Source organism: Neoarius graeffei, chromosome 4 (assembly GCF_027579695.1).
Source record: "Neoarius graeffei isolate fNeoGra1 chromosome 4, fNeoGra1.pri, whole genome shotgun sequence".
NCBI lineage: Eukaryota > Metazoa > Chordata > Actinopteri > Siluriformes > Ariidae > Neoarius > Neoarius graeffei.
In genome coordinates, this window is record NC_083572.1 from 115,172,317 (window position 1) to 115,186,265 (window position 13,949).

General features: G+C 42.7%; 1 protein-coding gene across 2 annotated transcripts in view; it reads right to left on the bottom strand.

Moving 5' to 3' along the window:
• espl1 (extra spindle pole bodies like 1, separase) overlaps positions 1 to 13,949 on the bottom strand; it is a 37,601-nt gene that overhangs the window by 11,974 nt on the left and 11,678 nt on the right. For both annotated transcript variants that reach the window (XM_060920253.1, XM_060920252.1), the window contains exons 12-18: positions 12,882 to 13,021; positions 12,667 to 12,801; positions 4,838 to 4,954; positions 4,559 to 4,727; positions 2,857 to 2,985; positions 2,131 to 2,287; positions 1,845 to 1,954 (exon numbers count right to left, since the gene is read on the bottom strand). In XM_060920253.1, the coding sequence (XP_060776236.1) occupies positions 1,845 to 1,954; positions 2,131 to 2,287; positions 2,857 to 2,985; positions 4,559 to 4,727; positions 4,838 to 4,954; positions 12,667 to 12,801; positions 12,882 to 13,021 (957 nt within the window). The remainder of the gene's footprint in view (positions 1 to 1,844; positions 1,955 to 2,130; positions 2,288 to 2,856; positions 2,986 to 4,558; positions 4,728 to 4,837; positions 4,955 to 12,666; positions 12,802 to 12,881; positions 13,022 to 13,949) is intronic.

A 13,949-nucleotide genomic window follows, 5' to 3' on the forward strand; every position in this document is an offset into this window, starting at 1 on the left:
AAAAATGTAAAGTTAATTCCTGTTTTCAGTTATGTTACAGCAGCTATAAAACAGCTGCTCCCTCACCAGTCTCTCTCTATTCCAATCATTGAAGTTAAGACAAAGAAACGCAGCTTGTTACACAAACTACCGAGAAAAAGTGTAAACTCATCCATCCTGAAGACATTGGAAAACTTAGTTACAGCTTTACCTCTGATGCTGGAGACTTCCAGAAATGTTAAACACCTTAGTTTAGAGCAGTGCTTCTCAATTATTTTCTGTTATGCCCCCCCCAGGAAGAAGAAAACATTTCGCGCCCCTCCACTCTCCGCCGCGACTATAAATAGTATAATTTGTCTATAAAATTGTTATAAGACTTAACAATGGTGTTAGGTGTACTTATAATACAAGTACACCTCTGCATAACACTGTATCCTAATAACATTAAAGAAGACAAAAAAGAAAAGAATATAGATCAACTTACAACAAAGAATAACTTGTTTTTAGTCTGTAACAGAAAAGATTTAAGGTCCATCAAAGTGCTTGCAATTTGCAAAAAAAAAAACCCTTATATAAACATTTTTTAACCGACTAATTCGGTCCTTTTCAAATAGTGGGGCACGCCCCATTTCATACTCCTCTCATTATCTGTAGCCGCTTTATCCTGTTCTACAGGGTCGCAGGCGAGCTGGAGCCTATCCCAGCTGACTATGGGTGAGAGGCGGGGTTCACCCTGGACAAGTCGCCAGGTCATCACAGGGCTGACACATAGACACAGACAACCATTCACACTCACATTCACACCTACGCTCAATTTAGAGTCACCAGTTAACCTAACCTGCATGTCTTTGGACTGTGGGGGAAACCGGAGCACCCGGAGGAAACCCACGCGGACACGGGGAGAACATGCAAACTCCGCACAGAAAGGCCCTCGCCGGCCACGGGGCTCGAACCCAGGACCTTCTTGCTGTGAGGCGACAGCGCTAACCACTACACCACCGTGCCGCCTCAATAAATGATAAATTCAAATTGATCAGCAACATTAACTCAGGAGCACAATATATAAAACACTTTAACCTACAAAACTAAAATTAATAAAACTATTTGTGCTGATTTTTTTTTTTTATCAAAATGAGGAAGTCAGGATTAACGAGCACGTTTTGCAGTGCACAGCTTTTCGAAGCGGGGTTTGAAGCATGATCCTGCAACTCTCAGCTCCTGCTCAATGTTTAGCTGGGACCTGTACGTGGTCTTCAGTGCAGCAACAGCAGAGAAGCCAGGGTCACAAAGATAAGATGCTGCAAAGGGAAGAAGAATCGTATTCTTCATCCTATTTCCTCGTCTTAGCTTTCGGGAGACTGTCGTTTGTCTCATTATCTCCGTCTCTCTCCGCCTTCCTCTTCATCCCTGTTAAATATTTTTCCATGGTGTCTCTTGACGGTTTGTTCACTGCACTTCATTTCTCCTGCTCTGTGCTGTGTGTACGCAAAAAAACCCTACCCCATAGTGCTAATACTCCCCGCGCACACCCTGACAATGAGAGCGCCACTGCCACCTACTGTAGTGGATGTGCAATTACACTTTATTCTAGTACAGCAAAAGCATGTTCCCCAGGGTCACACCCCCCCCCCGGCATCGTACCCCACTATTTGAGAAGGACTGGTTTAGAGAAAGAGGTGGAACCCCCCCACCACCAATTCTACATTTTCAGTTGTTACTATAGAAAACAAAAATGTATGAGAAGGTGTGTAATCGTACGGTATAAACCTGTGATTTGCAGCTGTGTAACGGACAGGAAATTCAATCAACTGATCAGAATCAGAGTTTGATTAAAAGATCTAAATTAATGTCTAAGATGCGTTTACCTGTACAAAAGTCCAGCAAGTGTCTGACCTGCTCCAGATCCAAAACACTGGCTTCACCTGCACCTTTCATCAACTCCAGTTCAGCCTTCAACACCAACAGCTCAGCACAGCTACAACACACACGTTATGCCACATTGAAGTGAACCACACCATTCAGACCTGGTATTAAATTGATATTTATGAACCTACACATGTGGAGTCGAGGCTTGTTCATGTTCTCATTAGAAGACGATGGAATGCTTCAGGAAGCTTGTTTAGTGTGTGTGTTTTATAAATCAGGACTCACTGGCTGAGTGTGTGCAGTTTAGTGGCAAGTTTGAGGGCCTCAAGGCACTGAGCTTTGGCCTCATGAGCTGTTCCACTGCTGCTCCTCAAGCGCACCATCCTCTCCGAGCAGAGCAACACCTCACTAAGCAACAGCCATTTAAACACCACGCTGTCCCCTACACACACAGCCCAGGACAAGTGTGAACAAAACATACATCCGCTCGTACAGTAAACACATCCCTTAACTGCTCTTGCGCCACCAACAGGAAGAAATTAGACATGCATTTACGATCATAAACTCATCATCCTAGTCTTGTCTGAATCTTTGATACATGCAGATAAACAGATACCATGTCAAGTTCCACCATTTTGAAAGACAGAAATGTGGAATTTTCCACTTTGTTTCATGACATGATGGTAATAAACAGGCTTCAAGTTCAAATTCACAGCACTAGTGAGAAGTCAGTGAAGCACTCTCTCAGCAAGGGCTTAATGCATCACGATCAAATTAAGTATACATCTGCATAGGAACCAGAAGAAGTGAGGCCAGAAAACGACTGGCCCCCTTAATCGCTGCTTACAGCTACATTTATAATAACGATTAAACTACATTCACAGTGTTTACTCTATGAATCAGATTTACACCTACAGGTGAGCAGTTTGTCAATAATCATTGGTCTTGGGCACAGGTGCTACACTATGATTGGTCCATCATCCTCCGGAGGAGAAACATGTTTGTTTGTACCTTGGTCTACAAACTGAGTGTCTGTGTTGAGACCAGGCGCTCCGTAAAAGCCGTTTCCCAGCAGCATCATCACCAGACTGCACAACAGCTTCAGGGCTTCATACTGGGTCGTGTCTGGAGTCTTTAAACCTGCACACACCAAAATGTTAAAATGATGGACATGATCAGTTTTACCTTGCAGACATCGCGTGGCAAGAAATACGGGAATTTACCACATTGACCAACACCATGACTCATTCATTTCATTCTTTTTTTATTTATTTTTATAAATATATAAACTGCATACCTGCCAACCTTGAAAACATTTTATGAGTACAATTTTACAATTTCATGAGTACCCCCCCACTTCGCGTCAACCTCACCCCAACCCGGCGCGCATGCGCCCCCACAGACCAAAAACACACTTTCAATCCAGTTTTATTGATTGACCTTGGGAACATAGTCCAGTTTTGTAAAACATTCCTATTGATAGACTTTGGGAAACTGTTATTGATGGCTCTTGGGAACTTCCTTCCGTTTTGAAAAGCACAAAAAACATTAAATACATGCGCAAATGAAATGAAATTAAACCAGAGCCACTCTTTCAAAAATAAATAACACATTAAATAGATACAGTGTGTAAAAAAGGCACTTTCAACACAAAACATGGTCTGCACAAATTTCCCATGCAGTAGGTTTAGACTTTTGCATTTTTTAACATGTTGGAAGTATAAATATTGCATTATACAGTAAAAATATTGCATTATACAGTACACTGCAGTATTTTGTAGTACGCCTTTTTCATGTGCAAACTATTGCATTTACTGCAGTAATACTGTATAAAAAAGCATTTGATACTGCAGTACCACGCAGGTTTTTTCATAAGACGGATGACCAATTTTCGACTTCACATCATCTGCAAACATTCTAGGCTACCATTGACAGAAGTTACCGACTGCCCTTAACATATACAACACGCTACGTTCTGTTGAGCACATCAATAAAGTGGCACTAATCATAGTGATTCAATGACAGCGCGAGAGGAATTGTAATCAGGTTTCGTTGGTTACCGCATCGAATATGCAGCCTCGAGTGACGGCTTCGAAGTTAAATGAAGAACTAGCCTGTACTGCTGGTGTTGTAAATGCACAAAATAACAGCTAGGAAGCTCGAGTACACGTGAAACACAACTGTTTCTGTTACAAATATAAAAACGACGTCTCTAACCGACGTTTCAATCCCCGACTCGCTCTCGCCACCTGGCTGCACTCAAGTCAGAGACGCGAAGGAGGAAGGGGAGGGGCTGAAGAGGGCAGAGCCACATGCTCTGGAAGAGGGGCGGGGGATTGGGCAAAGCGTTCCATTCTGGCTTTGAGTTTTCTCACAGATCAGCGGCATCAACTTCAGCGAGAACTTGACTGAAATGCGAGTTCGGACAATACGCGTACTTTTTAATGTGAAAACGTCCAGTCGTACAATGAGGTAAAAATTCGTAGCGGCTACGCAAGATGCGTACAGGTTGGCAGGTATGTAAACTGTTTGGTCAAGCTAGTAAGCATGCCAAGAACAATTCAACACTGTAACAAGCAAACAACTAATAAACAGTAGCTTTAGGGCAGTAAAAATAACCCGCATTTACAAAGCTAAACTTCCAAACTGCAAATTTCTAGTGAGACTTTACATCCTGTGTGTGAATGCATGCATATGCAGTGTGTGTGTGTACCGTGCTGGACAATGGTCTGGCGCAGGTGTGTGTGCAGGGTCCCCGTGTCCAGACTGAGGTAGGCACTGGCAGTCTGCAGAGCTCGAGCTTTCAGCAGATACCAGCTTTTGGAGTGATGTAGTGCAGTCTCCTTCAACACCTCACAGAGACTGCGTACACCTTCTTCCACCTGACACACACACGATGTAATAACGTTTGTACATTCTGTCTGCTCCGTCGTGCCAAGTGTTAGAACAGACGTATCGTATACACAAGAAAGAGAGTGTGTGTGTCCTTCACCTCTCCTGACGCATAGCAGAGTTGTGCTCTGAGCAGTGCGTTAGTGACCGACAGGATGGTCATTCCCTCACAGCTCATATCTGCAGTTAAACAGCACTGTGCCTGATCCAACGGCACCTGAAAACAATCCCAGCACCGTCAGCATCAGGTAAAGACCAGTGGCTTCATTAACACTGTAAAACACTTACACGAGACCTGAACAACTAGCACAGTTATATTACTGAAAATTAACACCGAGAAATATCCCTTAGTTTCTAATAATCTAAATGATCACTGTACAGCTCTAAATCAGAAAAAGGTGGGACTGAATGGAAAACGCAAATAAAACAGAAATCAGTGATGTGTAAATGTACTTTGACTTGTATTTCATTGCAGACAGAATGAACCCGAGATATTTCATGTTTTGTTGGTCAACTTCATTTCATTTGTTAATATCCACCCATTCCTGCGTTTCAGTCCTGCAGCACATTCCAATAAAAGTTGGGACGGGGAAAACAGGGCCAGTAATGAGGTACAACAATGACGATGTGAAACAGGTGATGTCAACAGGTGACTGTAATCACGATTTGGTACAAAATCAGTCTCCAGGAAAGGCCGAGTGTTTGAGGAGTAAAGACGGGCCGAGGATCTCCAGTTTAGCAACAAATGCGTGAGAAAATTATTGAAATGTTTAAAAACAATGTTCCTCAAAGAAAGATAGGAAGGGATTTGGATCTTTCACCCTCTACGGTGCAGAATATCATTAAACCATTCAAGGAATCTGGAGGAATTTCAATGCGTAAAGGACAAAGGGCTCAAGCCTAATCTGAACCCCCGTGATCTCCGATCCCTCAGACGGCATCAAGAACCCTCATTCATCTACAGCTGATAGAACCACATGGGCTCGGGATCACTCTGGAAAACCTTTATCAAGTTACAGTACAGAGTTACAGCCACAAACACCAGTTACAACTTTACTGTACAAAAAGGAAGCCTTATGTTAACGGTGTCCAGAAGCGCCGTCGACTTCTCTGGGCTCGGAGGCGTCTGGGATGGACCATCACACAGTGGGAACGGGTATTGTGGTCAGACGAATCAGTGTTCCAGGTCTTTTTTGGAAGAAATGGACGCCGTGTGCTCTGAAGAGGAAAAGGACCATCCAGACTGTTACAGGAACGAGTCCAAAAGCCAGGGTGTGTCATGGTATGGTGTTGGGTCAGTGCCCTTGGCGAAGGTAACTTACACTTCTGTGATGGAGCATTAATGCAGAAAAGTCCACTGAGATTTTGGAGCAACATCTGCTGCCTTCAGGACGACGTCTTTTCCAGGGAGATTAACAAGACAACACAAAACCACATTCTGCTCACATTACAAAGGCGTGGCTGTGGAAGAAGAGGGCGTGTCCCCTCTGTCCCCAATAGAGAATGTCTGGAGAATTTAGAAATGATAAATATGACAGTGACGACTCTGAACTGTTCCACACCTTCAGACCTGTTTACAGGAAGAGCGGGACAAAAATAACACCTGATACACTTCATCACTTGGAGTCTTCAGTCCATAAACAGCTTTTAAGTGTCGGGAGAAGGAACGGGAACGTTATACACATTATAAACATTATAAAGTGGGAAATGATTTACTGTAACAAAATTTTTTCAAGTGTGATGCAGGAATCAAAATCTAAAGTGTTTTTTTTTGGGGGGGGGGGGGCGAGAGAAATCACACAATTAAATAATGTGCTGCTACAGTGCGAGTGCAAACACTGTTGAAATTAAAAAGTCCCAACTTTTTCTGATTTGTGGCTGCATATGCTTAAAATAAATAAATACCCCTGTATAAGTGTACTTTCACTTCAAAGAACATGTACATATTTGATAAAACTATATTTGACGGAATTTGAATCCCCCCCAAACAAGCATCTTTTTCATATTAGAGAGAGAGAGAGGAAAAACACAAAAACATTGTATTATTAAGAAAACAGAAGTTCTCATTTCTAAAACACACTTTTGCGGATTTAAATGATCATTTCATGATCCAGAACGGGTTTGCTGAGTGCAATAACAAGGATGCAGAAATGTGCAGCGCAGTCCGGAACGTGGCTCTGACTGTTCCTCATCCTCAGCTACATCACTACAAGTACTATATGACACACCTAATGAGTTTAGCTTCTTTTTCCTGCTCAACATATAAACAAACTCGTACACCTTCACCCAAACCAGCTTCATTCACCCCATCTTAAAGCAGATACGCAGAGCCATGGCCTCGCTTTTCGTTTATAAACACCTTGAGACCTCAAGAATGGCACGGGAATAGTTTTAAGCGTCATCAATAAATCTAATACAGTAATTTTTATGATTAAAGAGATGTATATAGGTAGCGGTCTGAGTGAATGACTGACATCTGTAACGTCACAGCAGGAAGTCTATCGGTCTCGTCGCCATTTCCGCTATACTAAAACACAGAGCTGACTGCAACTCCGATCCTCCATTTTGAGCTAATTTATCGCCATGCCGCGTAGAAGTGTTTTTGGTCGGTGCAGCAACATGACAGAAGGCGGATTTACGTTGCATTCACGGCCCAAGAATGTTCAAACTGCAAAGATTTGGACGCGTTTTGCGAGAAGTTCACGGGCACATTGGGCACCTATGAAGTGGTCTCTCCTCTGCTCTGCACATTTTACTGAAGACTCGTACGAGACCGCTGATCTGTTGAGGAGCGTTGGCTATAAGCTCGGATTGAAAGAGGGTGCAGTACCAGCAATTAAAGGGAAATAAGTATTTATTTTATGTTTTTAAAGTGAGTTCAGTTGCACCAGTCCTCCTGGAGTGTGAGCCGAGGGTTGTTGCTAAAATCTGGGACGGGACATGTCGCTCAGGCAGTGACCTCCCCGCGGTTGTTGCTAAAACCGGTGACCTCCCGTTCTGTCCCGGGTTTTAGTAATTGCCTGAGCCCAGCAGTAATGGTGGAGTACTCAGTATGGAGTGAAAGAGTGGAGCAGCCGTCTGATTTCTAAACTGGATGTCGCTGCCATCTCACCCTGACGTGGAAGAAGTGAATGAACGGAGAACTGACTGAACAACTGAAAGTCAGATTGTTTCAAAAACAAATCGGCCACAAGATCGGCCTTCAAGAAGCGAGAACACAGACGGGTAAGCTCCGACTCTCACTTGGATTTAAAAAAAAAAAAAAAGCGCACGTTTACCTGCGTTTAGATTAATCCATGTAACTTGTATTGTGTGTTTAAGTTAGCGGTATAAGATTATTTAATTTGCTTCAGAATGTGATTGTCTCAGTTCATCTGATTATTTAATGAGCCTTTTACGGTTTATCAGTGAAAATGCATGCATGTACATGTATGTTGCATAAGTTATAGCACCCATCCTGTTTTAATGAGTGTCAACCCACAATCAGTGAAGTCAAATCAGTCTTAGTTGAGCGAGTCGGTAACGGAATTTCTTACCACCCCAGTTCCAGAAAAGTTGGGACACTGTATAAAACAAATAAAAAGAATGCGATGATTTGCAAAATCATGGAAACCCTATATTTCATTGAAAATAGTATGAAGACAGCATGTCAAATGTTGAAACTGAGAAATGTTATTGTTTTATGAAAAATATCTGCTCATTTTGAATTTGATGTCAGCAACACGTTTCAAAAAAATTGGGACAGGGGCGTGTTTACCACGGTGTTGCATCATCTCTACTTTTCACAACACTCTGTAAACGTTTGGGAACTGAGGAGACCAACTGCTGTAGTTTTGAAAGAGAAATGTCATCCCATTATTGCCTGATGTACACTTTCAGTTGCTCAACAGTTCGGGGTCTCCTTTGTCATATTTTGTGCTTCATAATGCAATAAATGTTTTCAATAGCAGACAGGTCTGGACTGCAGGCAGGCCAGTTTAGCACCCGGACTCTTTTACTATGGAGCCATGCAGTTTTAATATGTGCAGAAAGCGGTTTGGCGTTGTCTTGCTGAAAGAAGGAAGGCCTTCCCTGAAAAAGATTTTGTCTGGATGGCAGCATGTTGCTCTGAAACGTGTTTCTATCATTCAGCATTAATGAGGCCTTTCCAGATGTACAAGCTATACGTCATGTGCACTAACGCCCCCTCATACCATCACAGATGCTGTTTTTGAACTGTGCCCTGATAAGCCAGATGGTCCCTCTCCTCTTTAGCCTGGAGGACGTGGGGTCCATGATTTCTAAAAAGAATTTTTACTTTTGATTCGTCAGACCTCGGGACAGTTTTCCCACTTCGCCCCAGTCCATCGTAAACGAGCTCTGGCCTAGAGAAGGGGGCGGGGTTTCTGGATATTGTTTATATCTGGTTTTAACTTGCGTTTGTGGATGCAGTAATGAAGTGTTTTCACAGACGATGGTTTTCTGAAGTGTTCCTGAGCCCATACAGTGATTTCCACTACAGACACGTGTCTGCTTTTAATGCAGTGTCTCCTGAGGGCCTGAAGATCACAGGCATCCAGTGTCAGTTTTCAGCCTTGTCTCTCGCAGACAGAGATTTCTCCAGATTCCCTGAATCTTTTAATGATATTATGGACCACAGATGATGCAATCCACAAATTCTTTGCAGTTTTACATTGAGGAACGTTATTCTTAAATTGTTGCACTGTTTGCCCACACAGTCTTTCACAGTGCGGTGAACCCCGCCCCATCTTTACTTCTGAGAGACTCCGCCTCTCGGCAATGCTCTTTTTTTTTTTTTAATCCAGTCAAGTTACTGACCTGTTGCCAATTAACCAATTTTTTTTTTAGCATTACACAACTTTTTCAGTCTTTTGTTGCCCCTGTACCAACTTTTCTGAAACATGTTGCTGACATCAAATTCAAAAAATGAGTATATATTTTTTTTAAAAACAATAAAATTTCTGTTTCAACATTTGATATGGTGTCTTTGTACCATTTTCAATGAAATATCGGGTTTCCATGATTTGCAAGTTATCCCACTCTGTTTTTATTTACAGTTTACACAGTGTCCCAACTTTTTTGGAATTGGGGTTGTACTTTCTCCATAAATTTTTATTTATATGACTTTGGTCTATAGCTGTAAAAGGCCTCGGCCTTAAAACCGCTTCCCGCTGTGATGTCCTGCACTCAGGGCTGGCTGGCTCAGCGAGGCAGCTCCAATGACAACTTTGCGGTCGATTTTAACTCAAAAAAAAAAAATTATTCCCATTTATGCAGCATACAAGAGTCAAGGATGGAGATGCTACCCACTCAGAAATTTATTTAAAAATAAAGGTTCTGCGTATCTGCTTTAAACACACCACAGCTCGGTCTGATCAGGTTCATCAATATGGGCTTGGTTTGTCCCATCAGCTTCAAATATAACCACGCCCACACAATACCTGCTGCACACCAAGTTTCAACTGGATGCCGCCCTGTGAACCTTTCACGCGCACACCCTCACTGGCCACTTTAATAAGAACCTGTTGGTTCTAAGCCCCCTGTTCTTGGCTGCAGGAGTGGAACCCAATGTGTTCTTCTGCTGTTCCATGCTGAGATGCTTTTCTGCTCACCACGGTTGTAAAGAGTGATTATATGAGTTACTATATCCTTCCTGGCAAAAAAGCTCGACCCAATCTGTCCATTTCCCTCTGACCCTCTCTTATCAACAAGGCATTTGTTTCCACCCACAGAACTGTCGCTCACTCACTCAGTGTTTTTTGTTTTCTGCACCATTCTGTGTAAACTCTAGAGACTGTTGTGTGTGAAAACCCCAGGAGATCAGCAGCTTCTGAAATACTCAAACCAGTCCATCTGGATCAAACCAACACCCAGACCACAGTGAGAGAAAGTCACACTGTGAGATCACAGTGTTTCCCGTTCTGATGTTTGAACATTGTGAACATTAACTGAAGCTCCTGATTTCTATCTGCGGGATTTTATACATCAAAGGATCAGCTGATTAGAGAACCGCGTTAAACAGCAGGTGAGAAGAGATGCAGAGCATGTGGGAAGGAGAATGTTGAGGATGGAGCTGCCAGGGAAATGAAAATGAGGAAGGCCAAAGAGGAGATACATGATGTGGTGAGAGGACATGAAAGTGGCAGGTGTGGAAGAGAAGGATGCGGAAGACAGGGAGCAATGGAGACGAAAGATCCACTGTGGCGACCCCTAATCAGGAGCAGCCAGAAGAAGATTAAACAACAGGTGGATGGGTGTTCCTAATAAAGTGGCTAGTGAGTATATGTATGCATGCATTTATACACACATATATATATATATATATATATTTTTTTTTTTTTCACATCCTTACATATCATTGACCCATATAGACCCCTTTCACTGACGTCACCCGAAACCGGAAGTAAACAGACCCTGCGCCATCTTGGAAGACCAACAAACTCGTGATTAGGGGGAAATAACGGCAGCGGTATGTGAACCCACGAGAATAAAGTGGAGTGGCAAACAACTTAAACAAACAAATCTGAGCTGTTTTATTTATGATTTATTGGCCCAACAGTAGACTTGAAAGAAACCTGTGTGAGACTTGGCAAAAAACTGTGGATATAATGGATAAGTCTGTGCATGATCTGCGGACACTTTGAGGTAAGCAAACGCAAGAAATTCAGATTTAAAACATGCTAAATTGGCCCCAAGTTGATAACTGTATGAGGAGCAAGCCTCCCAGACTTCTACAATTTAATAATAAATAATAATAATTTAGGATGGTTTGGGGCTTGCTCTCCCTCCTATTATATAAATAAAGCATAGTTGTTGTGTAGGCATATATCATAAATACATATGTATAATTTGGATAAATTAACCTAAATTATGGATACCTTAATAGTAACAAAGTATTAATTTTTCAACTGAAAAGATATATTATTAAAAGATAAATATCAACAAGATTACCTTGGCCATAACTATGTGTAGGTTATTCTTAATAACAGCTGTAATATCACGAACCAAGCCGCTAACAACATAACTGTAAGCCTGTAGCCCTTTGTAGGCTTTCAAGTCATCAGCAGTGTAGGCAGTGTTTGAACTACGGGGTACTCGGGGGATCCGAGATCCCCTGAAACAGACATGAGATCCCTTGAAAACATGATTTGGGAAATGTTGGGGGGTCTCTAAAATATTGGCAAAATGATGTTTATTGACATAGCAATCGTGTGTAACGGGAAGCATTTGCATATCCGAAGTGTTGTGTTTACATCAAAGATAAAATAAACCGATAGGACAACGACTGCTGCTGCCAGGTTGGCTGTTGAGTAGCCTGACTGTGTTTTTTTTTCTTGCGTGTGGTATCATTGTTGACGCGAGGTTGTTTTTTGAACATGCCAATGCGGACACGATTTCCCCTGATGAGTTATGACTTCAGACGCGATGCATGTGTGAAGTCCGCGTGATATGTGCGTAAGAGAGGCTTCTCATGTGTTTGGAGATCTGCGCTCCGAGACAAGCGCAAGCACCCCCACCCCCCCAAGGGAAAAAAGGGACCCCCCGAAAATATCGGCATAGTTCGAACACTGAGTGTAGGCACTGGGTGTAAACAACAAATAGTTTACAATGTCTGGGTAGCAAACAGATGGCAGAATTGGTGTCCGGTCCTCCTTATGTTTCCATTCTCCCTTGCCGCGAGTCTTATCATATGGGTCAAACCCATCAATCACAGCCAGTTTCTCCACATACCGTGCCCTTTCTGCAGCTGGTAATGTACTCACATAACCAGAATTATCAGCCATCGTGTCACTTTACTCTCGCTCGTACTTTGTTTTATATTGTGAGTGCATGTACTTGGCCTTCCAATATGGCGCCTAACAAAATCTCGCGGCGCGGTGACGTCATGCGGTAGCCCTCTATACGTGGACATGGTGATGTATCGCTGACCTGTGCGAGTTGTGGAGATCCCAGGTCCAAAAGGAGTTTCGCAGCGTGGAATGAAGCCACGGCGCTGTTCTGGAAATCACCCAGGAGCCGGAAGAGAGATGCAGCCAGCTGATAACACTCCAGAGCCTGCAGAGGCTAAAGCAGAACAAGATCCAAATGAATAACTGAGTGAGTTGTGTGTTTACAGGATAGTGCCTGTTCGTGTGTGTGCGCACCTTGCCCATGAGTGTATAAAGCGAGGCCATTAGTGAGATGGAGGTGGTGGTGTGTTTGGGGTCCCTCACTGCAGGTACAGAGCCGTCCTTCAGCAGAGTCGTCCAGAGCGATAAACTCTTCTCTAAAGGCTCCATGTGTTCTAAACACACACAGTATAATTTGACTCGGGTGCCTAAACTTTTGCATACAAGGAGATATACAGGGGAATGCATTCAAGCCTATTAAAAAGTGACATTTGTTTTTAACACACTAATTTCTGTTCTTAATGAAATTTAAAGGGCTCCTGACAGCAAAAAAAAAATGTTAAATTGTTAATTTCAGCCATATTGAGTTGAATAAAATGACATTTACTTCACACATCGCGCGACAGAATAGTAACAAACATGGTTTTGAATGGCCCGCCACGCAGATAAATCGATATCATAGCGAGCCAACCCATGGCCGAGGAAGAAGGCGGATAGGACGTCACATGCAGAACCACTGACAGACATTTTCTCAACTTCTCGTTGTTCACCAGCGCTTTGCAAGTGAATATTTTTGTGTCCGAGTGGTTTATTTTGGTGAATATGCCTGCTTGTTGTGTGGCTGGATTTTGCTCAAACCCCAGGGAAGCCGGGTATAGTCTCTATACCTTTCCCAAGGATCCCATCAGACGCGAAGAGTGGGCAAGACAAAGTGCGCCGGACACGGGACATGTGGACTCCCAATGACAGGTGGGCCTCTGACAGACGTGACACTTGTTTGATTAGTTGCTGATTGATGATTTTTCGGCATAGATCTCCATCTTGTAATGAGATATTTACTAATAAATAATAGCAATAGGTGAATTTGTTCATGATTCAAAGTTCTTCCACAGTTCCGCTGCAGTACCATGTTGGTTGGACCTTATAGGCCTAACATGCAATTGAATTTCATCAGTTCATACAATTTTTTATTCTTATCAAAAATGTGAGAAAACGGCCCAAATCTAAAAGACCATGAACTTTCAACAGAGCATATTTTTTTAAAAGGAAATCAGTGCGGTAATATTGTCTGCATGCCCCCCCCGAGGACTAGATCTATTATAA